The sequence below is a fragment of the Falco cherrug genome, chromosome 12 (genome assembly GCF_023634085.1).
Source record: "Falco cherrug isolate bFalChe1 chromosome 12, bFalChe1.pri, whole genome shotgun sequence".
Classification (NCBI taxonomy): Eukaryota; Metazoa; Chordata; class Aves; order Falconiformes; family Falconidae; genus Falco; species Falco cherrug.
The window spans coordinates 17,760,681-17,788,510 of record NC_073708.1 but is presented as its reverse complement, the minus strand read 5'-3'; the positions used below and the strand labels follow the sequence as shown (position 1 = coordinate 17,788,510).

The following is a 27,830-nucleotide window of genomic DNA, read 5'->3' as shown; positions in this document are numbered from 1 at the left end:
ATAATTTTTCTTTCATGCATATTCTAGATTGATTTTACACAGGGTGTCCCATTTGCCAGTAAGAGTAATATAAGCATGGTATATCAAGTCTTTGAAACAAGTGTACCTTTTCAAATGTGCCTTTTTTTTATTATTTTTTTACACAGCACAAAAACGTTGTAAAGAGTGGTGAATGGAAGAACCCTTAATACCTTACTGCTGTTATGAGGTCACATAACCTAATTATGTATATGCTTACATGCTAAAAACCCAGCTATCTTAGGGAAATACTAGACTGTAGAAATAGCGGTTTAAAAAAATAGTATGAGAATTGTGCTCTGTAGCTGTTATCTTCAAGAGAAGCATGATGCAATGATCCTTAAAGCTCTTTATATATAACAATGATGAAAATACCATTACTTGCATAAGGTTTAATTGCATTGAGAAGCACCTGTTTCAAGGACAAGAAACCAAAATTCAAGTATTTTATTATTTCATATCATTTCAGAGGCTTAAGAAATTAGAAAATTGATTCACATAATCATAAAAACATTACATATAAGCCTATGTTTTACCATGTATTTATGCTAGAAAAATCTGTTTAATTTTATAAAAATTTACTTTTCAGTTAAAGCAGCAGATTATTTTACATTTTCTTTTCCCAATTCACCATGCAGCTCTATAAGACTGTTGCACTGCCCTCTTAGTTCCTGCAACAGCACAGCTCCCCAGTGCAACTTAGATAAACAGATTTTAAACTCCTTGTAAAACAGAGTGTAGATTTCACAGACATCTAATATCATAAAGAATAGCTCCTCCTGTAATTTAATGTAGGAATTTCCACATGAAATTCGTGCTGAAATTTCAGTTAAGTAATTTGAATAACTAAATTGATTTTTCTACACAAAGACTACACACCACCTTAAAAATACCAGCCAAACATCTTTTGGTGAGATTTGGGGAATGGCAGTGTAAGACAGCTATAAAAAATACCGAAGTCCCAGCTACTGGACTCCAAAAAGCCCAAGACCAAGAAATGCTAATAAAAAAGCATAGCATCTGTTCTCACAGTCCAGTTCCTATGCTTTTTTTTTAGGCCCTGGTCATGGTCAGTCTGATGGTATTCAGTTAAGATTCCAGCTGTGTGATCATAGTATTAGTAAAATATTTGCAAAACTAGTTATTGAATTCATTCAGGCTTGCCACCATAAGGCCTGTGGGAAGAATATAGAAATAACATGGAGAACAAAACACACAGCCTTAAAAGGTTACCTGCCTGGCTTGCTTCTGCTAGCGGGAAACTCATCTGTGGATGAAAAGATGGCAGAGAGAACTGAAAAAGGCGGCAAATAGAAAGGAATCCTCCATACTGATCTCTTTTGAAACAGTCCTTTATCAACTGACCCTTAAACAAAGTTAATTGACTTCACAGCACAGTATTAGGTCCACCTCTATGATCCCCCTAGATCTAAAGAGTCTGAAATAAGTTTGGTGTGAAGTTACCAATGTTTTGAATATGGTAAGAAAAAGGATGATAGGATTGTGCCACTGTACATCTGATTGTGAAGGAACCTCTAAAGAAGTCTTCTATTTTGCTTTGTAGATTCATCCATGTAATAAATAAGTAAGTAGGCAGACATGAGTAAATAGAATTCCTATTCTAGATGCCACTTCTGTAACTTTATTGAGGACTGAATACTTTCAGAACAGCACACATTAATATCGTGGAAAAATAAAATAGTAATTATGCAACTTACCACTTTTCAATCTTGCCTATACTATAAACACTGTATAGATTTAACTCAATCACTTTATTTATACTGATGCAATGTGTGCATGGGCAGGGTAGGTAGGTATTATGTAGAAAGTCACTAATATGAGGCATATCTTAATTTTCCTCCACTGCAGGCTATTGAATTTCACAGATCACTATGTTTAAGTGTCATCCCTAGTTCCTACGTTCTCTCATACAAAAAAAAATGCTCCCACTTTTTTCTTATAGGTTTTAAAATACCTATATCATCTATTTATTTTACAAGGTCCTACAATTTTTTTGTCTTTCGGTAGAAGTAGTGAATCTCATGGATTTTCTTATTTATTTTTTTTAGGAAAAAAGTAAATGATTTTGGAAAGATTGAAAACAAACATCTGAGTTGCATCACACATATTTCAGTAATTCATTGTTTTAACTCCTCAGCAGGTGGCAGCAAAAAATTATTTACAATGTCACATTAATTCTGTACTGTATTAAGTAATTTGTTCTTACAATTGCAATAAAACCCCCTTACTATTAGCTAATTATACCGGATGGAACAGTTAATTAGAAAAAATCAGGCTGTCTGTTTATTCCAGTTCTTCAGGATCACTTCAGCTGCATCTAGTGTGCTGTCTTTCTGTAAAACAAGGAATATCACTATTACTACAAGTGTGGAGTTCTTTAAAAGAGAGTAGCAGTCATGATTATATCATCCCAAATCAGTATTTGGCAGTTTCACCTGCATCCTGTAAATATCTGTCAGTCAGTTTTTCATTAACAGTTACAGCTACAAATCTAGACTACACAAAGAATTCAGTGCTGATTCCTTGCAGATATTTATTAGGTAAATTTAAAATCAAATTCAGTGAAAACAATACTTCTTATACAAACGCCTAGCATTTATGCAGTGACGTACTTGGCGGCTCTATATCGGAGACATGCTAACATAGCTTCCTAATCTTCATGTGTACAGTTGGGATTTTTAAATCTCCATGCAACCAAGTTATGCTGTGAACTACTTAAGCGTAATCCCACTAAATATGGGTAATCTCTCCACTGGCCAGTTGTGTGGCTTCGCTACAACCTGGTGAGTCATACAAGTAGTCTTTAACTTGACATGATTAGTGCTGTTCATCCCGGCCAAGTCACATTTACAACCAGCAAGTTTCATCCTGGTTGTTACTGGCTCAGTTTATATCATAGTCTTTATACTTATAAAGTAACTAAGTAACACAAGCAGAAACTCCCCTTCATTACTGGTTCAAGCTAAGGCTCTCATCTTTATACTACAACAGTTGGGAAGTTGCACATGTTCCATTATGCTGACTCTGTTACAGAACAATTGGGAAACATCTTAGGGCTGTGGGCTTATCAAAGTTTATGTATCTGTCCCCAGTGTCTTTCAGTCTTTTAAAGAATAGATTCAACAGGAGGAAGAACATGTGAAAAGAACGTGCTCACAAAATGGCAAAAGTCAGCCAATTCACAAAAAAACATGTAAGATAACTTACTGTTTTCTTTTATAATTTGGAGCTTCTGTGAAACCCTATGCATCTTCAAACAATTCAGCTAAACCCGAAGGTGACTTCTCTCTCACACTCTGCTCTGGATTATACAATTCAGCTTAACTGACAGCATACCTGTGACGTTCATTTTCACTGTCACGACTGGACAAGAATGCTTCTAAAAATCAATAGAGGAAGCTAAAAAAGGCCTACCCACCCTGTTATCTTCTGCCAGTTACCCTTCTTAGCCATGTCACCCACATTTATGGTTTAAAGTCCCTCAGCAAAAAGGCAGTTGAAGCTATTTTGTACTGAATTTTACACCATGCTAACTTTCTGTTCCTAAAACCATCCAGCGCAGGAGATCCTAAGCAAAACATAAAAGTCAGCCTCTTGCAGATTTCTGTACTGCATTGATTTCTAGGAGTCTTAAGTCTTCCCAGGACACAAATTTACCTTAATGAAGCAAAACCGTATATATTTTTCAAACTGCCTTTTTGTCTCAGGACCACAGAATGCTGAAAGAGGAATTGCTGACAGCTTCTGAAACATAAAACAGAAATATTATTTGCTTATTTTATATATGTATAAAAAAAAAACATTTTAAGCATGATGATTTTACTATTCCTTTTCAAGAACTCCCCCTCCCAACATGTGAGGGAAAGACAAGGTTCGGTTTCGTATGCACTAGCTAGGCTTAAATAAATTCAAATTACTTTTCTTAGGCACAACATTTCAAATGTACTTTTGTACAACTAGCATTTAAGCATGCTGAAAGATAAGTGCTGGGACATAACACAAACCTACAGGGTACATTCTCAGCATATTTAGCAATATTTTAGCCACATCGTTATCAGCAGTTACTATAAACACCAAGCGATATTTTGAATGGAATTTATTACATTATTTAATAAGTACAGTTGCACTGCTCTTGCTTTCAATAGAAAAGCATTTCTAAATCTAGAGTATGACTAAGACAACTTACCTTAGATGTTATCATCCATTTGACAAATTTATAATCATAAGGTTGTTTGTCATCTTTCCCAGAGAGACCCACATCTAAAAAAATCAAATTTAAAACAAACATGTTGTAAGATTTCCTAGACTTCACTGGGAAGGCATTCATTAGCAGCACTTGATTATAGTTAGCACTTAAGAATAAAGATGCATGCTTTTATTTTTTAAATATAACTAAAAATTGCACTACAACAATTAAAAAGGCCAACAGACTTAACTTTTCCATTCTGACCTGAGCACTTGCTCTCCATTCAAAGCAAATTCAGACAGGTAGCTTGGAAGAAAGCTATGCCATACTCTAAGTAGTCCTCAAGTTTGGGTTATTGAGGGATCAGGACTGTGGAGGGTACTGAAGAATGCATTTATTGTCTGGATAGCAATAATCACTGCAACTACAGCTTTTTAATCTGTGCAGCTGGGGTATCTAAAACTTTCTGACACATGGTAGCACTGTGTGTAAACATTTCCGTGTGAATGTCAATTGCCAATAGGACAAGTTAGTGAAGAATGTGGAACTAGAAAATGTTTCCGTGTGGCAATTTTTCCTCCAAAGTTACCAAAACTTCCAAAAGGTTTTGTAAATTTTGGTAATATTTTACAGTATTTATAAATCAGAGTGCCTCAAAGAGCCTTCAGGGTATGACTTCAGATTAAGAAAAACAAACTAACCAACCAACCAACCAACCAGAAAGGGCAAAGTACAAATAGTATGACAGGAAGGTACTTGGCTCTCAAACATTTTCATAATCAGAGACCTATTGAAAACAGAATTTTTTATCCACCTCCTTTATCCTCCTTAAAACCTTGCCAAAGCTTTGCAAAACACGGACAGTAGTTAGGATCACAAAGGCTTTGCTGAAGCTTATAAAATCCACCTCTCAGGCTAAGGTCAAACAGAAAATTTCAGTCCTAGTTAGCACTTCTGACAACATTATGCAAACATGAAATGAGAGAATATAGTTTTAAATGAAAGTTGCATTTTCAGATTAACTATATTATTTGCTTTCCACACCCTTTTTAATAAAACTTTATACTAACTTAATGTAGAAACGTCGACAATCATAAAGTATCCTCCATCTGGAATGACAGGCTTTAGTCCAGCTTCTTGAAGTAGCTGAGCCATCCTATCACGCTTGCTTTCGAGCTCTCGAGACAGTGAGTAAAAATAGCAGTCTGGGTCATCCATGCGTTTATAGTCTATCCAAAACGCTTGTGCCAAAGCCTCCTGGAAACATAATCGATGTTTAAAGTACTCATGGACACTCAGTAAACTTACATTCAAATACTTCCTACTGAAATCACATGGATTTTTCTTTGATTCTGGCCCTTATTAAGCAAATCAGCATATACAAATTACACAAGCTACGTCCAAGCATGTAATTTGTTTGTCACTTTGTGCTGCTGCAACACCCAAAGCACCCAGTCATTTGCTAGGCACGAATCATATGCAGAAGTCACATAAGGGTTTGCAATCTGAATTGAAGCTAAGTTTAAATTATTGATAATAATGTATCATGGAATACTAGAAAGCAGTAGACAGAGATAATGCTCAGTAAAACCTTATTGCAACAACTGTTGTTCGTATTTGCTAAGAAACCACTACAATTGTCATGTTTTATGTAAGAAGCAGCAGTTCGTAGGTGAAAGAAGAATCTGCAAGACAGATTATTTTTGTATTTTACTTTTAAATGTCTAGTGAGCTGATCAAATTTGTCTCCTCTTCTTGCACCCCAGAATATATATTCTGACAACTGAAACTTCATTGTTGTGATTATTGTTTTATTACAGTGAGGCCTACAGTTTTGCTCCACCACAAAATAACCTCCTCTGCCCCATATGAACCTACCTGTAAGGGAGTGGGGCAAGTATACAGCGTATTTTGGTGAACAACTTGCAAATGCTTAATCAGGTTCTGGGGGCCAATAGACCAACCAAGCTAAGGGAAGAAAGCATACATATGTTATACTTAACAGCAGTGGTGCTACCAAAAATTAACAAACAAAGAATTAAAATTAGCTGATGTCTCAAGTTTTTCTATTTTAAGAATTGGTACTGAATTTGTTTTGACAAAGAATTAAGAAAAGAGCCAGTTTACACAAAGTTTGTTGAATGATCTCATTTAAAAATTTCTAGATTTGAGACAACAGGGTGAAATGAACTCTATCTCTCACAGGGTACTGAGGAAACTTTTAACTCTTCATATAACAAGGGTTAGAAAACAAACTAAGCATTTATTAAGAATGTTATCCCTAATTGTTTTAGAATCTTTCCATCTCATAAGTTCCTGTGTCAAAGATGGTTTGAGCATAAAGCAAAAGCTCACTACTGAATCATAGATGTTATGGTTCAGTTTGAACACAGGTGATAAAAAAGAAAGAATTTAGTTGCCAAATGGTTAAAAATTCTTGTTTACTTTCTGACATGTATTTTAGAGTCAAGCAAAATATTATCATTACATATTTTACAGAAATACAAGCCATTCCAAAACATACCATTATCACAATCTGAAAATATCACCACAAAACTGAAAAAGTTAAAATTCATATTTTATGTTTAATATCCATGTTTTCTCCCAGAATCTTGATGTTTTTTAAAAAAATCATACTGTGTTTATTTATATTTATTTTTTTCTCCCAAGAGCTAATTAATCAAGAGACAAGAAGAAAATTAAAACATGGGTGTTTTGCTGTAATTGCTCCAACTGAATGTTATCTTCATGTTTTGGAGACACAGAGGTTTGCCAGAAGCTTTCAAAAGACAGGTCATACAAACAGAGGCTTTTTTAGCACAATAAATGCATTCTGTTATTTATATAACTGAGCTCTTTTATAGTGATTCTTCTTACCTTCCAGCCAGTTACACTGTATGTTTTTCCAGCACTTCCTATAGTTATTGTTCTTTCCCACATACCTGGCAATGTAGCTGTATATAAAATAAAATAAATTGGGTACAGATGCACTCACATATTCCATGTAGTTAAAAAACTGTACTGCCCCTAGTTCAGAGCTATATGTTGATACATCATTGCAGCATATTAAGTAAGCAATGAGAATATTCTAAAATTATAGCAATTGTAACAAATGGGAAAGGATATGTGAGCCGAAAACAAGGTAAGGATTAATGAAAGGAGAAAGAAGAGGCAGAAAATGAGAGGTATAGTTTGTGAAAACTATGTTAGTTAGCCTCAGCTAAAATGCATAATTATTCAGAAGAAAGGTATGATGTAAGAAGTGGCTAGCCATTCATCTCAAGACAGCATTATTTCTGATGCCTGATAATCGCACCATATACAACATTAAGTCAGGCACTGCAAACCATTTTAATAGAGTTGTCCAGTTCAGTGTCGCTGGCTGGCTGAGAGATCAGAAGAAAAGAATTACTGAGACTTCTAACCCAGAACCAAACACTGTAACAATCAGAAAACTAGCCGAGTGAGCAAATAAATTATACTTTATTATATAATTTGAACAGGCCTGGGACTGACAATAGCAGCTAGCTAAGGATGTCTGCAAGGATGAAGGGACACATGGAGGCCTGTCTCTGTATTTGTATCTGGTAGGAGACCAAAATCCTGTTTCTTTTCCAAGAAGATAACAGAACAAATGTCTCCCTGTAGTTTGCAATTTTTTTTTCTGTACACTGCTTCAGGGGAGCTCTATTTGGACTCTTTTAACTTAATTCATTTTCAACAGAAACAGATAAATCACGACACATGTAAGTCTGAGACACAAAATTAGACAAGCTCATACCACTACTGCAATTGCAGTGATGAACAACATCCACCTCCACCTCACTGGAACACTAGAACCACTACCAATGAATCTGTCACTTGTTAAATCCCCTCTATAGGGAGACCAACGAACAAAGACTTTCCAAGTAAACCCACTTAATTTCATAAGGAAGTTTTTGCAACAGTTATCTGCATTAGACATGGTATAAATCTTTGCAGTTATTTGAAAACATGTAATAATTTTTTGAGCACACTTGCCAAGAAGAAAAAGAAACCAGCAGAAAAGAAACTCAACTACTCTGTGACCTTGAAAACAAAAAGCCAGTTTGAAGAGACGCGTTTTCTAGCTAGCTAGGTCAAGAGTATAGATCACTTCCTAAAGGCAACCAAACTAGCTCTCACAGACAGCAAAAAGAACTGAATTCCAAAGCTAATGCCCTCCAGTGAGACTGTTTTGCCATACAGTCATAGGAACTCAACCTTGGAGGCAGACTGCAACAGCATTCCAAACAGCAGCAGCAGTAAAGGGCACAGGGGAAGAAGCAGTTCCATTGCTTTTACAAGCAGCAAGTTTTAAATTGAGAGGGAATACCTCCGTGTCACATGGCAACATCATTATATGACACCATAACCAAGTCTGACTCCGATTTAAAAAACGAATGAAGTGCAAACTAAGACATATAATAAGCCTTTTACCTGGGATGGCACTCAGCTTGTTGAAAGGCTTGTTCAGAATCCTCACTTATGAGATGCAATATCTAAATCTGCCACTGCAACCCTAATCACTGCTTAGGGGAGGTCCACAGTTTAATGGAAGTCAGATAATGATCTGACCACACTACAGAAAGCTGCTTCAGTGACAGCACAAAGACTGTACTATTTTTATGATCTGTGGCTAGCACCCCCTGTTATATTGTATTAAAGAACAACCATCAGACCCTGTAAATTGATGCAATATCCATTTTGCATCTCTCACAAAAAAAAGTGTCCCTGCATTTGATGGAATACATAGAGGTTAATATGGAAATAAAAGTTTTTAAATAGTGAAATAACACATTCATTTTTTCTTGTATTATCTTTGTAGACTTCAAGAAAAAAAATATCTAAGAAACTTCAGTTAGAAAGAGTAGATCTTGTTTCTTTTATTGAAATATTATTGTTTACAGTGTTACCCTGAAGGTTTTATAGTGATTTTAAAGTTAAAGATAATATCATGGGATCTGTTAGAGAATATGTACCTAAACCTAGCTGACCAATGTCTAGGCTTTAACTTGCATTATCAATGCATGATATTTTTACATTTTACGCTAAAGTACATAATACCTTATGTTCAACTGGAAATGTTTTGAAGCATTAAAATGACAATACTGATACTAACAAACAATAGAGTTACTATGTCTTAAGAATTCACCACCTGTCCACTAATGTGAAGTGTAACTGACAACACAAACGTTTGGACCTGCTGCCATTGCAAAGGGAAATGGATTACCTCACACCACCCACAGAGATTTTGGTTCCGAGAACAGCTATTTACATGAACCACCTGCTAAGCCCATGAAGAAAGCTTTAATTTAACTCATTTTACTTTGCAAAAGGGACATGATAAGCCACATGTGATCAGTTACTGTGGTAACTTGTTAGGATGCACTGACTCAGATTACTATCACCTGAATGTACCCAAAATGTTCCCCTTCTTCCGTGTCTGAAGTTCTTGAAGAAGGTATCACTACCAAGGCATTAACAAGAGCCATGAAATTAGACCACTTTCAAAACAGACGCATAGCCTATACAGATTCATGGCCAATACAATCAATGTACTGCAGCCGTATGATCAGTGACTGTGTGGCTGAGTAATAAGCATTGCAAGGTCATTTAGATACAATTTCCTTTTTACTATTTATAAGATTCAGTTTTTACAATGATGTAGGCCCCACTAATGGAAAGTTTCTTTTATTACTACTCTACGCACATGGAATTGAAGCATAGAGGTAAAGTTATTCAGCATTCAACCAGCGGTAACACAAGGAAAAAAGCTAAGCTTTTTCATGTCTAAGTTTTATTAATCTCTCTTGGTTTCGTTGTTTAATTTCAACTAATTGTCTCTGTTGCACAACTGAAATGTGCCTTTGTTATGTCAGTAAGTACATCATAACAGATAGTTGATGCCAGATGCTACCATTAGAAACAAAACATCTGTACATATAAGGAGGAAGTTTTTGAGTTTAGCCAGCTAAGATACATCAGCAGATCCAAACAGAGATCACCACAGTAGAAATTTCTACATAAATGCTTAGCTGTAGTATTATAGGATTGGGAAAGGAGTTCAATAACCTGCCCTAGGTTCACTTGTTCTGAGGCACTGGGAGTAATTCCACTAACTTCAGTGAAACTTGCATCAAGAAGTAAAACAAGAGGGACAGGGTCATAACATCATATTTGGTTTTCTGGTTTGTTCTTGCAATGGTGTTTTACTCCTGTAACAAAATTGCCTGAAGACTTCAGCATGCTTTCACACTGCCCATGCAGTGACTTACTTCATTGGATTCAATGTTTATTGAATTTTTATTATTTAACACCCTGCACTTTGGAGCAACAGTGTTCACACACCATCTCCACACTAACCGTTATACTTTTTCTTTATTTCTTTTTGTAAGTAGTGGAGCAAAAATAATTATGTTCCCTATTGTGCATTTCCCTCAATTATTATCTCTGCAATGTTTGGAGAAGGAAGTTTCAATCCCTGTTTCTTTTATTAGTTCTTCAGCAAAGCACAGTTCAATATACATACATGAACAGCAGTTATAAGTAACTGAATAAGGACGGGATATTCAGATGATCGTAACTGACTTGTGAGAATCGGTCCCACTGGTTTCTATGGATATCTGCTCCGAAGTCACTTAAGAGCTTTGGGAATTCTATTTGGAAAGTATTCTTCAAAATATTTTTCAAAAAAGGGAGGAGCTCTTGTCTGTAGAGTCTAAACATTGTAAAATAGTCAAAGCTTGAAGTTTGAGCTCCTTCTAGCAACCATTATCTCCGACAGGTACATTTACAACATCATTCCTCAATCACTTCTAAGATGCCACAAAAAATCAGTACCTATTTTAATGTGTTTATTTCCTTTATAGACCAGCCATTCATACACCTCATCACTGATGCAGAGAGTATCATGTTTAATACAGAGATCAGCTATAACTTGGAGCTCTTCTCTGGTAAACACCTGGCATTCAAGAAAGTAAGAGACAATGCATTAATCATAGTATTTAAGGCATACTCTGAAATTACAGTAGTGTTAAAGCAGGACTCTTACCTTGCCCAGAGGGTTGTGTGGAGTATTCAGAATAATTGCTTTTGTCTTGGAATTAAATTTATTTGCAAGTTCAGTAGGATCTAAGACCCAATCAGCACTAGATGCAGAGTTTCCATCATTTTTCTATAAAAAAACCAATAAATCTATGCATTACTTGAATATAACATGTTACAGCCTAAACAGAGATACACAACTTATCACCCTCAGACACTTTCACAACCATACTTCTCAACCTATCCAATCTGTCCTGCTTTCCTGGGAGAAGGCACTTCTAGGAACAAGGAGGCAGGCTAGAAGCAAAGTAAAATATTACACTAGTGGCTGTCCTGTCCTGGCCCCTGTCTGCCTCAAAGCACCCCCAGGAACTGGTTTCCAGGATCTGGTTGCACACATGCTGATTGTAAGTGGTAATGCAGGAAGCCCAGTCACATGACAGGAGAGTTTATGGCCTTCGCAGACACTAGAACCAACACGTGCATACTTGACTGGAAAGATTGATCACTACTGGAGAGACTCAAGGTCTTTTCCTCCTCCTTGTCCACCTGAAAATGACCAAACAGTTAAAAATCTGCACCACTGAGGCTCTGGAATTGCTGCGGTATTACACAAGGACAACAGAAGTTTGGGCCAGCTGCTACAGAGAGCAAAGAGCATGGCCACACTAACTTTCTGACACCTGCACATTACTGGGAGAGGTCCAGACCAAAAACAAGGGTGTGAATCTGAAAATACTTGGAGGAACCCCATCACTCAAAACATCCCTAGAAAGAAGGCATCAGAGGAACAGTCTCACCTCCACTGCAGTTTTGGAGGTTCTGTCACTCTGCATTGTTCTGATTTTATGGTGTTCATGCAACAATCCTGCCTAAAGAGCCCCTCACCCCTCCCCATACAAGGCTGCAAATCACTCAAGGCAATAGTAACAGGATCAATACTTTGCATCCAGAACAATCCTTGTAAGCTGCCAGCATAATGCCAGCAGTACCAATCTGAAAATTAACCCATAGCAAAATTATTCCTTTTCACCAATAAAGGAAATGGTAATTCTCATATGTATAGGAAATATGTCTACTGCATGATCGCTCATTAGTAAACAGGTTTTGGAAAAGAAATTGTATTCTGTCATTGTAGGAATTGCTGAAGGAATCAGAATCCAAATCTTTTGAAAACCAGCAGATACGGAAATTGCACTGATAATGTAATCCTCCTTCCCTTATCTACACTGAAAACATTCTCTGACGACATCCAAAAAAGGAATTTTGATCAGCTTTTAGAATGCAGAAATTAAAGTAAATGAGAAACATTGTCCCACCTTCTCCAACACTAATAAAATATTCTATCTTCTTTGGATTATTGTTGTCTCAGACTACACTATAGCAATCTATCTCATTTTTATATAATTGGATATTATGAAAAACTATACAGAAAAGCATCACCTAGAAGGTGTTCATCAAACTTTATTGAAGATAGATGAGAAACTTTATATGATAAATAATTTTTAAAAAGCTACTCACATATCTCAGTGGGATAAAAACAGGCTTTGCACCCGCCATCCTTACCATGGGTTCATAACAGTCATAAAATGGCTCTATTATTATTACCTGAAATTACAATAATCAGTATCAGAAACAGAGGATTTACCATGCATGATACCATCATATTTCCAGATTTATTTTGATGGTATTACTTGATCATGTTTCTGGCACTCCATCCTGATCTAACATTGCAGAATATTCCTCCTTTTAGAGCATCATATACCAATGTCCTCAGTCTAAGTATGATAAGCACTACTCATTTTTTACAACACACACAGGCTGTTCTTCTACAGTTACACATTACAACAATTAAGACAACACTATTAGGAATGTTCGGGTCCTGCACACAGATTCAAAGGTGCAAGGCAGAGATGGGAGACTGCAACAGCAAACTGTTGAACCACAGCATGAGTGCTCTAATTCTGTCCATGAAATTCGAGGATTTCCAAGTATCTCGAAATGTCAGAAGAATGGCTTAAGTCCTCAAACTTTATCAGAAGAAAATTTTAAGAAAAAAAAAAAAAAAAAAAAAAAAGAGAACAAATTAAAGGAAAATTGCATAATAGCAAAACAACAAAAAAATCCCAAAAGCTCATAGCAGAAAAACATTACAAAAAGAGAGAAGTGACTGTTTGAGCAACAAAAAAGAAAGAAAGATGAGAATACATTATACAAGTGAAACCAACAAAACACTGAAAGCGAAATGCATGACAACACAAAAAGTTCTTGTCCATTACAGGTACAAACATCCTCCTAAAACTTAATATCTTTGTGAAGAAGGGATACATCAGTAGTGAAGGGATAAATGACCACAGCTAGTACAGTAAACTAACAAGCCTTTCCTTTAAATGACTTTTCTGCTACCTATGCCACTACCATGCGATAGTCTGAAACAGAACTTGATATACAATTGTTATTCAAACACCAATAATACTTTGTGCCACTCTTAGTCTCCTGTTGCAGACACAGCCCACAAGTTTTCTCAAATAAGAAATCAGTGCGCATTGTGTCACCTAACAGTAATAGTGATAAACAACTGCTACAGGTACCACAAGTATGAAAGAAAGGAGTTTGTAAGTGGCTGAATGCTAAGAAGACATCCAAAGGATAGGCTGCTGAACACAGCTTCTGAAAATGTCAGATGTGCAACTGTAACAAATCAAATTAACAGAGATCAGAAAGAAGTCCCAACGTAAACTTATATTTAAAAGTGGATGAATAAAAAACAGGCAAGTTCTCACTTCAGTGAGTACACGTGAATATTTAAAATAAAAACCTACTTCATCTCCCTCTTCAATTAATGCCTGTATTGTACTAAACAGAGATCCATAAGCTCCCACGGTCACCAGGATATCCGTGAGAGGATCAATCTTTCTTCCACAAACTCTCTCGTACACTTGAGACAAGGCTTTCACCAGCGACGGATGTCCCTGTTCAAAGCAAACAAATGCAACTGATTGGTGTCTTCCTGACAACATACAAAGCCTATGTTTGGGGTCTTCTCCACACAATAATACATTTTGAAACAGAAAAATACATAATGAGTGTTAACAGCTGTTAACATGGTAGCATGGTTTAAAGTTTTTGCACATTACAGGAGAAAAGTGGTTTCAATTTATTCATATTTACTAGGAAATTCTTTTTATATATCTGATGCTTTTTAATTTCTGTCTTATCATTACATCTCAGGTTAGCTCCGGGTAACCTATAGGACAGCCAGGACAAGAGACAGGAGGAAAGATGGGAATTCTCTGACACCAATTCATCCACACCTCCTTCAGAGTCTCTTTCTCCCCACCCATATTTCTGGCTGAAGCTCCTTCTGTTTCCTTCCTTATCTTCAAATAAAAAATATTTGGTGCAAGGGCAAATTTTTTATTCTGTTTATATACTGCTGATAAACAGCACTTGTAATCAGAATAATGATTCATATAGTCATACCCCAAATCTCAGAATACCATTTGTGTCCCCTACAGGGACATGGTGGTTAACATACCTTTCTCAAAATGTGCAAAGAACAAGAAAACAAACATGCAAAGATCATATACAGTATGGAAATAAGAAGGCATGATTCTGTTTACACAAGAAAACTACAGATTTCCTGCTGTGAAAATCTTTTTTCTTTTTGGATACTTGGTAGGAATAGAAAACAGCTCCTTGAGAAAACGCAACTATGTATCAAAAATCCTTCTCTAAAATACTGAACACTGTACCTCTACACACAAGGCATAAATCATGAACCTTCTGTAAACAAAAACATTACTATAAAACAAGACTTACAAGTCAGTGCTGATTCAATTGACAGACACTTCTTGCCATGAGTGTGTCAGCTACACAGGAATGCTGCACCGCCCAAGCCATGTTAGGCCACTCTACAGGCCATAGCCCTACAGTCAATGAGAGATCCAAGCGCTGCAGAGGGCTGAGACAATGCCTCTATTATCAGAGGGATGTGCATCATTCATACGCATCCTGTTGTCTCACCCACGGAGTTCATTACCCGGTGTGCTAAGAGCCAATCTCACACACAGAGCCGAGATGTCATTTATTGCACGTCTGCGCAGAGATGGGTGCTAGGTGGTAAATCCACAGAGCTCGCACACCTCTAACATTTTATACACTTTGAGCAATTGTTTACAATTATGTTTAGTCACACTTAATTCTCATTGGTTCTTATGAGCCTTGTCTCCATTTAAAGGTACACTACCCTTTTTACACCATGGTTCGGTGGGAGAGGGCTTTGGGCTTCCTTTGCTCGAGGGCAGATCCTTTAGTGTGCTAATTAGGGTAGTTCACACAGTTGTAGTAATTTCTGTTTGGTCACATTAACCATTTGGTTCTCCTTGAGCTTATATTGTTATGCCCCAGCTTGACATTTATGGTGTCTATTCCTTCTCTCAAGGCCATGTCTTGTTAACTATTTGTAACATCCTGTTTTTCAACTTCTTTCTTGTTTTTCATTATATATACATAGTTTGTATAAATTTTAAGTTAAATAACAGACTGACCTTCTATTAAACACATACATGTGTATGTCTGATCTAATACTGAGCCAGTCAACTACAATCGCTCCCATATTTGCTACTAGAAATACTTGTGCTCAAAACCTTAGAAGTGCAGATGTTTGTAGAAGAAGTGCAAAGGCTGAGGATGGGAATATTGCTAAAAAATCCTCTTTAATTACTGTCTACAGTATAATATAGCAGCAAGCATTAATAATTATTGTGGGAATTATAAAACTATTTGAAAATAAAGAACAAAGTGCCAGAATACTGAATAATTGCATGCATTGAGAAAATTATATTTATGCTTGATTTGCAAATTGCTTTGAAGAATCAGTCTGTGAATAACTGTCAGAAGGTAAGACTGTAGCCCATTCTTTCTGTAACCTTTCCCTCTGTTCCAAGGCTCCTCGAAAACCTTGTCTGCCTGGTAAGCAAAAACTTTTCAGGTACTTTTCATGGGTGATGAACATACTAATGCTTAGCCCAAAAGTTCACTAAATCCCAGCCATATTGTGTGTGTCCCCAACATAAAATAATTGCTTTATACTTTCAAGTTTATATATATATATATACACACACACATATACACATCTTGTACTTCCAGACTCTTTGCACATAGCTAAAGGTGATGAAACAAAATGAACCAAATGTTACCATGTATTGTTGTTTGTTTCAGTATAGTCACTATGGAAAATTACTAACCAACCTTAGTCCTGTAACACCGAATTGCTGATTTCACACCAAGAGGAAAGGAGTCATCTAAAACTTATGGTCACTGAGGAAACTGTTGTATAGGAAACTAATGGAACAAATCTGGATAGTCCACATTAGGAAAGCAAACTGACGTTCAGTTTTGTCAGCCGTAACTATAGGATCGACTATTTTTGAGACCCACCCATGAAAACTCTAAAAAACATGTAAGAAGCATGCACGATGCTTAATTAACATAGTACTACCTAGTCTTGGAAACTGAATGAGTATGTATGCTTTTTTCTGAGAAATGTAATGTATAAACATGTGTATGGTCTATATAATCTTGCCTAAATATAACATACAGTACACATGTTAGGTGGAGCAATCCCCCGTGCATCCAGCATTGCAATAAAGGAATACCTGCTTCTTAATGCTACATTGGCGTTGAGGAGTTTTCTTATTCCTCATTTCAGTGACACAAAGAGGGATGGAATGAGACTACAGCCACTGGGGGGGGGGGGCGGGGAGGGAATATTTTCTTTTTGTTTCTGTTCTTGCCAGGGCCCCGAGTGCCCTAATAGGCCTTAATGGCCCTGACCAACCTTATCTGGGGACCCCTGATCCAGTCGCTCCATTTAAGTGCTATACAGTGGGGTTGTTGGTCTGCAATTCAGTTATAGCCATGTTTGTATCTGGCCATAGACTCTGTTGAACCTGTCTCCTACTTGTAGATTGATTTTGTGGTTTGACCTTAGACCCGCTGTGTCACCCTGGACCTGCCCAGTGATCACTGGGTTATGTCTAACCATGGTTAGCATTGCAGGGCCCGACCCATGGACTGACGTCCTGACTTGACCTCAGGCCCATGGCATCACCACAAGCTGGCCTGGCGATGTGGGCAGAGCTCAGCCACCATCTCTGGGCCTGCCTTGCTCAGGTACTGTGGGACTGGGCCCTGGCTGGCGAGGCCTCCACCCTGCTCACTGAGGCAGCTTGTCCTTCAGGGAAATGCTGGCCACTGCTGCTCCCCGTCAGTTCTAATGCATGCAGATTCACAGAGAATAGGCAAAAAGTTGTGTTGGAATATATATATACAACAATGCCACAACTACCAATAAAATCACTGGCCTACCAGTGTATAAAATGTTTTTCTATCATTGTTATATAACAGGATCATATAGAAAAATACCAGACTCCTTCAGGTCTTGTAGCAATCCTAACACATGATTCTCAATTGGGCAAAATGGTTTATCTTTGCCACAAAATAAAAGACGGACAAAACAAACAAGGAAGTGGTCATACTAAAACAGTAATGGTCCACTTGAATATCCTGCCTTGGACAATGATAAATGCCACACACTCACACCCAGCCCAAGACACACACTCTACAAGCCAACTTACAGAATGGGTAGTGACTACCTTCCAGAGGCAAAAACTTACTGTTTTCATCACTTCCAAATCTCCACTGAAATCTACTAAAAGTTACGAGTGAATCACGTATTTCTTTCTCGTTCTACCATTACCCTATCTAATCCATGTTTACACCAACCGAAATCAGAGGTAAATGTGTAATTTACATTCTTTAAACTGTGAACAGACTCTTCCAAGACAATCTATCCCAGATGTGCTCTACCATTTTGCTCTTGCTGAAGGATTCTGCCTTGAAGAAGCCTACACAGAGGATGTTCATTAGTAACAGATAAGGCTACTAGATCAACGTAATTTGGGACATAACAGTATGACCTACAGATAAAACCAGTTTCACCAAAGTCAGTTTTTTCCCCTGTGGCATGTTTTCCACTGAACTTGGGTTCTCAGGTTCCATAGTACTACTTACAAAGCCTCGTGTGTACTGATTCAGCCTGTCAACTGCTGCTGCCTTTGCCAGCTCTTCTTTAACATAGGTGGGAGGGGATATATCAGGAAGGCCTTGACCAAGATTAACAATTGAGGGATCTGCAGCCACCTTTGTAAATTCAACCCTAAATGGAAAAAATATCTTAAAGTAAACATACCAGAAAAAAATTATCTTTTCCTTCATTAGCATTAAAAGGCAAAAAAAAGTATTTCACTTTGCCAAATTCACAGCAGTGGAAACATGTTTAAGTAGAGTGCTCACATGGAGAGGCAGGGGCTGGCACAATGGTAAGTAACCACAGGAGCCAGAGGGAACCCAAGAAAAGGTTGACCTTCTGCATCCACAGAATAACTTCTCTGCCAGCAGAACTGTGCTCAGATGTGTACATGCACAAACACACAGTAACTCTGGATATGGGCAGAAATAGAACACTACTCTCTGCAAAATGAAGCAGACCTAATTGGAACAGGCACGTTAAATGATTTAAAGGCTAGACACTGTCAAGTGAAGGTGTCATTTAAACTATCCAGTCACCTCAGAGTGCTATAAATATTTTTTGGTAATTTTAGGCAACAGTTTCAGGCTGTTCATTAACTATTTCTAATAGCCTGCCAGATACAAACATTAGGATTCCTGAACATTTTTTCCCTCCCTTCACAGGTAAGCTTTGCATTTTACCCTTTCCTCCCTAACCAAATGTTAACAAGATTTAAAAAAAACCAAACCAAACCAAAAACCCACCAAGCAAAACAAAAAAAACCCCACATAACATCACAGTTCTGTCAAAAATGAATACAAATTACTGAAAATGAATTTGAGGCTGGACAACCGAAACACCTGGTGTGTGTATATATATATACACACACATATATACATACAATTAATGTAAGCCCAAAATAGTGTTCTGACCAACTAACACAATCCCATATTTACCACTGATGCCAATGTTGTTTTAAGACCAATTTAACAGCTAGAAAAAAAGTGTATTAAAAATAATGAGCTAAATTATAAAGACAAGTATAATGGCTTTAAAAAGAAATCTTACTCATTTTGTAAACATAAATCAAGTGTAATTGAAATATGTTATTCAACAAAATTAACATTTAAATTTGAAAGTCAGCTATACTACCATGCCCAAGAGTTAAATTTGTCTTATGTGGTTTACTAGATGAAGAGAAGCCCAAGCCTAATATTTAAAGCTCAAGAATAAGAATTCCTTCGTACCTTTAATAGATTTTGGTTCACTGCTGCTAAGCAGGTGCCAAATATATTTCAGTAGTGATAGCAAGTGCTGTGTATCTTCTTATTGACAATAATTATACATTTGTAAAGAAAATATAGCACACAAAAACATTTTCTGAAAATACAGATATTTTGCTTTTACTTACCACACATTGCTATCAAGGCCTTCAATTCGTCTTGCGTTTTTGGGTCTGAAGGCCATTGTCTGCAAGATCAAAATACAGAGACAGAAGGGTTTTGTTAATAAAGACAAAGTATTATATTGTTGGATTCTGCATGACAAACCCTCCTTCATGCCTTCTCAGATAAACCATTGCCAGCTGAGTTCAGTAGTTATACAAAATTATAGACATGTTCTTTCAATTAAAGCTTCTAATAGCTTGAATTCAGACTAACAAGAAAATACATAAAAACATGGTAAATTCTCTTTTATCACTATCTAAAGCCATTGAACTTTCAGCAAGGATGGAGCAGGGGCAAAATTTAGCACAACAGCTTTAGAAAATGACTTAAAAAAATAGGGCACATACGTTCTTTTTCTTTTCTATGCAAGACTAACAATGTATTATTTCTAGCCCAATTCCTGCTCAATCCAGTTCGGAAAGTGTGCATTTTCAATGTAATTTTATTTGTTAAATTGATAGGTAAGACGAAAATAGCAGACACTTCTTATTTTCATTCAGACTTCTAAAACTTCTAAATAAATGTTTACTTACAGCACGGCAAAACCACATTAGAACATATTTTTGCAGTATATTCAGACCTTCAATTCAATTCAAACCAAAAGTCTTGGAAAATGGCTTTAGAATAGACTTTCAATGAGTACTCTCTCTAAAGGCAGATAAAACCCTATTGATAGCTGTGGTATTTTTAAGCTAAAAAGAGAAAAGAAAGTTAGGGAAAAAAAAGATTTATTTCTATGTGCAAACAAAAAAAAGGGCAAGCCTATTTCTACCTTTGTAAACCAGGTTGATACTGGGAAAAAAATTGCATAGGCATTGCATAGTACCTCAGTACTCCAGATACTCCTGTTTCTTTGAGTTAAACTACTAATTTTAGTAACTTTTACCACTGCTAGCTATTATTGTCTGAAATACTAAAACCCCATATTCTAGCTACCATACTCTGAGAAGAAAATCTCAGCATTTCCATTACACTCCAAGTTTCAACTATGAATCAATGGGAATTACTCATAGTAGAAATATTATGCAGGCACACGTTTGCACTCAACCTGTTTACAGTAATGAAGCTACCATATACATAATAATTTGAAGAATGAGAAGCTATATATTTAAACAGATGCTTCTCTGCTCATATGTCTTCTCTACAGATCCGATTTTGACCTCATCTATGAGGCACAAACAACAGAGGAATCAAGCACAGGACACCTTTTATTTGTCCTAGAAAGAAAACCATTAAGATAACTAGACAGGTCAAGTTGTACTTCTTGACACAGAACAAGGGGGAGTTAAGAGGGGAGTTCTGACCAGCTAATCTGTACTGCATCTTTTTAAAAACACACATGTGGTTTAGGGGATGAATCCAATTTTACAATGTATGTCTTGGTAAATATGATCAATGTTTGGCTGTACTATATAAATACAAGTAACACAGGTACTATTCAGACTGAGACACACACACACACATCCTTTCGCATGCTAGACAACTTCTTGTACTGCAAGGAATAAGAAGTCTTACCTGGAATCTTTCCAGTTAATAATGAGAATTCTGTGTGCTGCCATGGGTAAATTTGTTCCATTGACCAGCTCTTCTTGAAATGTTTCAATTTGCTAAAAGCTAAAGACTTATCAACTGCAGGACTTTTATTACTAACTATAACGTAAATCTTAACTGCATTAAGTAACCTTTCCTAGCTAAAAATGTATTAACAAGTAAGCCTTCACCTTACAGCTCTTATACTATTTTAACTTTAAATATTTAATGATTCAAGTCTTCCTATTTATTTGTTTTTTCTTGTGCCTTGAAATTGTTTTAAAACAGAATAGCTGGCCCTACATTAGTTTTCAGGTTTTCACAGATTTCAGCTTACAGCGGGGTTCAGATCCACCTTATCACTTTGAGAAAGGTAACCAATTAACTGACATTTTAAATGATACCTCAAGTAGCATTCTTTCTTCCAGAAGGTCATGAGAATTCTTATGACTTTTTTTTTTAGCCTAGTTATGTCATCACTTGATAATCTTCAAGCCATTTTTAGGTGCAGGGCTAGTATTTCCATGAGTTTAAGATGTGTTAAGCAGGAGAGGTATGTCCTCCTCAAGCCCTCACTCTGACCTCCTGCTTTCCCTAACACCTTCTACCATGGAAAGCACCTGACAGAAAATCAGGTGCTGTTCATATTTATCTTTCTTCCCAATACAAAGAAACTTGTGATTAAACTGAACTGCGGTATGTTTAATAATAATAGAAGCAAATACTTTTACACGGTGCATAATTAAATTGTGGAATTCAATGTCAAAAGCTACAACAGAAGCCAAGATCTTAAGAAAATTTAAAAAAAACCCACCAGGATTAGATTTCAACACGTTTAGTGAGAATATCCAAACTCCATACAAATACTTACAACATATAAAGAACTTATTCAGGCAAAAGCTGACCTTCAAAGTGGCTTGCACGCTAAAATAAACTTCTCATATGGGCAAAATATGCTACAACTGTCCAGTATAATGGTTTGAACACCTGTTTTGAAGGATCTGACATGTGCCACGGTTGAACCAATTTGCTGACTACCTGAACTCCTGTTCTGACCTGGGAACACAATTTACATTCCAGTGTTCTATATGCAATGTAGAGTGTGACTTCCAACCACCTACCATGTTGTAAAGCCCTGTTTTCTCTCAACAAAACTGGAAGACTTAAAATGAAGTTACACACTCCTTATAAGTTGGGAAAATGGAGAAGATTCTGTATAAAATTATGTTTGAGGTACTTATATAGCCCTTATTATTGCAGCATCAAAAAGCACTGCTACTCTCATTTCGTTAAACAAAAACTGAGATACATATAAATTAATTGTCTCACCAAAAGTCTGTGATAAAGCTGGGATCATGGGATTGTCTCCTGTATCTCAAGCTCTAGCGCCCTACCAACTAGGCAATCCTTCTGGCCTGATAATGTGCTAGATGTGATTTTAAAGACTGAAAAGGATACACAAAGCAATAATCACCAAATTCTGTTTTGCTAGTGTGGTTAAATATTTCACTGATTCAAACATCTTATTTTGTTCTTCATGTTAAATGTTTGGAACGAGGTAGCAAGAAATAAAGAAAACACAGATAATGCATATATTTTGGCAACACCGCAAAATTAGTGTGTCTCTAAAATATTGCACAAAACAGTTTTACTTACGAAGCTGAAGGAATACTTACTGCAGAGGCTGCAAGTCTGATGGATCTGGAAAGCAAATCTGTTCGTAGTTGGTATGTTCTAATGCCAAGGCAACAGAAGCTTCGTGAAGCAAAAAGCATGCCTGCATAATAAATGTGACCTGAAAAAAACTTACAGATCCTAGGAATGAGTTTCTACACATCACTAAGCAATTTTAAAAGATAGGATCCCTTCCCTTCAGTGTTTGTTTTTTTTCATTGAAATAAGTATTATTACCTTATCACATTTGTAAGCATAGAGGATGAAAACTTTTAACTGACAGGGCTGCAAAATGTTTCTGAATGTCATCTAGAAGGAAAGTTCCCTCTATTTGACAGCACCAATCTTCTTTTCCTTTAATGACAATTAAGACTAAATGGAATTCAAGTTTCAAAGCCTCTGTTAGAATTGTTGTGAAAATGTGTTTGTGTAAAAAAAATTACTATTACAATTGCCATTTAGACAGAATTGAAAAAGAGTCCAATTTTAAAAAGACACACAGCTTTAAAACTGGTCTCCATTTTCCAGTGTTTCAAATCAGGTATTGTGAAACAGATAATTAGATCACCAGTCACACTGGAGAGGCAGGCCTACACACTTTATATAACTACACTAAGTTTTGCCACAGTGACTTGACAAAGAGCAAATACCTTCCACAGCAAAAACCAGACAGCTAGAAAGGACGCTCTGTGTGGAGTAACAGATCATTCACTGACTACAGAAAATGTGCCCTGGTAATCAATAACTATAAAAAAGAAGTAAGAGCTGGTACTTCAGGCAACCACTTCCAGAGTGTATTTTTAAACATACATATTGGATGACATTATCAAAATGACTGGAATGTGTAAGAGAAAAACATGTAACCCATAGACCAATGTCAGAAACACAGTAGCCACAGCAATATAATTACTCACTTTGTTTTCCATAGTTTACTCATTAAAGAACAGATAATCCCTGCTTCCCTCCAGACTTTGCTACATGAATGAGCAAAAGAAAAACAAACAAACAAACAAAATATATTTGTATTAGAAACAAAGGAATGCCATTGCCTGTTAAAACACTACCACGCAAGCCTTGCAGATACAAGTAGAGAAGGTAATTCCGTATCAAAGTATGATTTTTTCATTAAGAAGAATGGATTTAGTCCAACAAGAAAGTCTTTTTTTACACTTTCAATGTAAACTAATAGAAAAGGTGAACCAATACTCCCTTTTAAGGATGCCTTATTGAATGAGTTAAGTTTTAAACTTTCTCTTATTCCAGTGCTACAAACTCAAGTCTCGATTCTGAAATCAGTTTTTTTCTCACACAGTACTGAGTTGTAGCTAACTCGATTAGACCCCTCGATTAATACCCCTGTAATCCCATTGCATTTAGCAATCTCCAAGTATACAATGCATTGATGCTTCCTTTACAAAAAGAAACCCTGGCAATTTCCTTAACTCTGCTGGCCTGAGCACTAGGGAAAGTAAACAGCAATTAAGTCTTTGATACTAGTCAGCAAGTACTCTGAAAGACACAAAAGAAACACCTCTGTTTAAAAAGACCTGTAAATACATTTTAAGTTACTTTTAATAACAGCACTTAGCATATTTGACATAATCTTTGATAATAACTACATGAAATCAAAAAGATTGTGAAGGCCTCTATTTCTCTCCTTGTGTATGCTTACAAAAACTACTTATGTAACATACTGTTACTACCTTAAAATGTGACTATGACAATAGCGCTGTTCTTCCAGGGTCAGACCAGAGACAGGAATACTCTGGCAGCACACTTAACACTTGCAGTAGTCAGCCCAGAGGGACAAACATGCATATCTTTGCCTGCTTCATTTTGTATTGAGAAGCAGCAAAATTAAATAAAAAACTTGCAAAACTTACATGCAAAACTAACTTGCAACTTTTGTAAGAAAGATTATTAGCAGTTGTAAATAATTCTAGCACCGAAAGACAGTCTGGTATTTGACAAGCCATTATTTGACCCAAGACAATCATACAAAACCACAACATAGCATGAGGAGCAGTAGACACCACTACACCAATCTGCTATACATGAGTAGACAGCGAAGCATGCATCGTGGTGGCATGGTCAATCTCTCCAAGTACCTGAAATACCTAAAGTAAAAAACGGTATCCATGTTTAACACCACAGAAATGTAAAAATTGTGAAAACTTCATGAGGAACATAATGGAAACAATACTTTGCTGAACAGCCTCAGTAAACAAAGTCAAGGCACTAGCATGCCTTGTCCCACATTTCTCCCACTGCATTTCAATCTGTGGCACTTTTCCAGCAAATGCTAAACAGCACCTGTTCAGACTCCAGAGCACTCAAGAGACAAGACTACTGACCATTAAATGAGAAAGCCTCGTATAAAATACTTTTATGACTTTTTTTTCTTTCTAAAAATGCTTCTTCTCTCTTTTGCAACACTGAACACCTTCATTTAAACTAGTCTAGGAGGTACAAGCAAAGGCCTCCTTAATATAACCTGAAACTCTCCCAAACTGATCTCACAAAATGCAATACCTAGTCCTTTTTTTTTCCCCCTTCCCCCCAAAAAAACATTCCCACTGTAACTGTATATCACATGGTAATACATATCACAGGCTCAAGAGAATTATTTACTGTTACTTTTAGGATGAGTGCATGCCTAATTATTACCTCCGTATGTGTTTTGGCAATGACCAAGTATGTATAAGACATCAGTGAGATGCTTTATAATGTCCTAAGGTAAGTTTTCCTCACCAAGACGGAAAGTTTCTTCCAGCTCAGGAAAGTTACACAGTGCTAGGCAGCTACAGAGGTACTGCAAACCCTGTTTCAACTCTCTTAAAAATTTGTAAGGTTCTTCTGAGACAGAAAATGCACTGTTCTTTGTGGGGGAATGAAAAGGTAGTCTTACTAATGTCTCTTTTTTTCAATTTTGGAGCCAGGCACTGGCTTTTTGGCCAAGAGTCATGTCTGTTAAACTCAGAAATGAACACGAATACTTTTCATCCCATTCTAACGTTCAGTGCTCTGAAGCAATCATGCTTTAACTCCTGTCAGTCCTCCTGGAATTCAGGCTTGCATACTTACAGAGAAAACAGGAAAATTAACATATTAGGGAAGAAAGGATAACAAATAACTCCTGCAGCTTCCTATTTTTTTAGGGGAGTGAAAAGCAAGGAAGACTACCAGAAAGGTCAACACAAGAAATGTTTTTTAGTGGGGCTGGGAGGAAGGCATGTTCTGGTTGCTATCTGGTTTAAACTCAGATTTGGTGATTTAAACTAGACTGGAAGATATAGTTAGACTTTGTCATGGGAACTCTCTGAATACATCTGCATATTAACAATCATTCAGCTCATGGTGTGCTCTATAACCACTCCAGCACAGATATAACCTGTGAGTTGCAGGCTCTTCTGCTCCCTTCACAGCTGCCCAGCCTCCTGGTCATACAGTACCATGACATCGGATGCTGCTGTACCACAAGGGCATTTAATGAAAAGTTACATGTTGGTAATTAATTGAATTTTTCCCTTTAAAACTGAAGGCCAGTTGCTGGTGTTCCTTCATTTCTGAGCTTTAGTTATACCACCTCCATACAAACAATGCCTTTGAACCTGAAAGACTCACAGTCAGATCCCTTAAGCTGCTGCATTTTTTCCATGTAACAAGTGGTCTCATTTTACTGTGCAGTCTCAGCAGCAAACATTACTGGAAACACTACAAGTCCATCAGCCACCACAGTAATGTAAATATAATCCCTGTTATATTTGTGTTGTGTTTAATATTTGTTGGATACGCAAACCTGGGAAATGTCACATCTCAGCCAAACTTTGTGAAGCCTTTGACTGTTTTTTTCATGCAGCTATATGATGAAAGCTTTGAAGAAAGGGTGCTCACCAAGGCCTCTTCAAAACTTTTTTTCCCAACTATCTAAAAGTAATAATTGATGTGTCAAGCCAAGAGACCTGTTGCTAAAACTGCTGGACTCGAGCAACCTGGTTATTCTTATTACAGGCACTGAACTCAAACACTGCTTTATGTGAAGGATTTGTCGCAGGAGTCAACATTTTATAATTTCTTCTTCCATAATCTAAATGGAACAGAGAAAGCTGAGTGTGGAAAAGTAAATTTTACACTGCAGGGGGGTGGGAATCTTACTTTTTTCCCTTCATGTAGCAGCTTTGCCGTTTAGCCCCTCAGTACCGTACTCAGCTCTCGCTGCCGCCCCCCACCCTCGCACCCCCCAGCCCGAAGCGCTGTTCCCAGCACACAGGCTGCAAGTCCAGAAGCTGCCGGGACCAGCGAACCCCCCGCCAGCCACAGGACGCCCCGACACGCTGTAGCACGCTCCTCAGGCACCGGGCCGCGGGCACCGGCTCCCGGCCGCTCTGCCGGCCAACGACCGCGGTCGCCATCCCGGCGCAGGCTGGGGGCCCGCAAGGTCCTGCACGCCGCTGGCCGCTTCCCCCGCGGGCCCTCAGCGGAGAGGCCCCAAGGGCAGAGCCTCCGCCCCCGGCCCGCGCCGCCACAACTCACCGCCCCGGCGCGGCCTCCACCCGCCGCCGCGCTCCCGCCCGCGAAGGGCGGCGCGGAGCCGCCGGGGCGGAGCTGAGGGGCGGGGCGCTCCCTCGTGGCGCCTGAGGGAGAGGGGCGGGAAAGCCCTGAGGGAAATGGCGGCCCAGGGGGGGGCCGGCCCAGGGGGGGCTTTGCCCTCATCGCCCGCACCGGCTGGGCCGTGAGCGGCCGAGGAGAACGTGAAAGCTGCACGGCCCGAGAGAGATTGCGGGTTGGCTGGGGTGGGTTTCCCCAGAGCCGC

At 37.7% G+C, this 27,830-nt stretch overlaps 1 protein-coding gene across 4 annotated transcripts; it reads right to left on the bottom strand.

Annotated features, from left to right (window-relative positions):
• Positions 1-450: 450 nt before the first annotated feature.
• Positions 451-27,609, bottom strand: KYAT3 (kynurenine aminotransferase 3). 4 transcript variants are annotated; one of them, XM_055724720.1, is made up of 14 exons: positions 27,551-27,609; positions 23,020-23,148; positions 19,777-19,835; positions 18,368-18,512; positions 14,113-14,262; positions 12,812-12,898; positions 11,298-11,420; positions 11,087-11,207; positions 7,103-7,179; positions 6,104-6,193; positions 5,296-5,482; positions 4,226-4,299; positions 3,697-3,783; positions 451-2,372 (listed from the first exon to the last, which is right to left on the bottom strand). In XM_055724720.1, exons 2-14 carry the CDS (start codon positions 23,116-23,118, stop codon positions 2,310-2,312), a joined length of 1,362 nt encoding a protein of 453 aa, XP_055580695.1. In that variant the 5' UTR covers positions 23,119-23,148; positions 27,551-27,609; the 3' UTR covers positions 451-2,309. The 4 variants fall into 4 exon arrangements, with proteins under 4 accessions (XP_055580695.1, XP_055580697.1, XP_055580696.1 ...); XM_055724722.1 differs by having other exon boundaries at positions 23,020-23,120; XM_055724721.1 differs by having other exon boundaries at positions 23,020-23,138; positions 27,551-27,606.
• Between the last annotated feature and the right edge of the window lie 221 nt (positions 27,610-27,830).

Excerpts from the sequence above, each read along its gene's own strand:
- KYAT3 (XM_055724720.1), bottom strand. The coding sequence starts at position 23,118 with ATGCTTTTTGCTTCACGAAGCTTCTGTTGCCTTGGCATTAGAACATAC. Across the intron at positions 5,483-6,103 it reads CTTGCCCCACTCCCTTACAG|GAGGCTTTGGCACAAGCGTT; the intron begins GTAGGTTCATAT and ends TTATGTTTCCAG. Across the intron at positions 4,300-5,295 it reads TGTCGACGTTTCTACATTAA|ATGTGGGTCTCTCTGGGAAA; the intron begins GTTAGTATAAAG and ends TGATTTTTTTAG.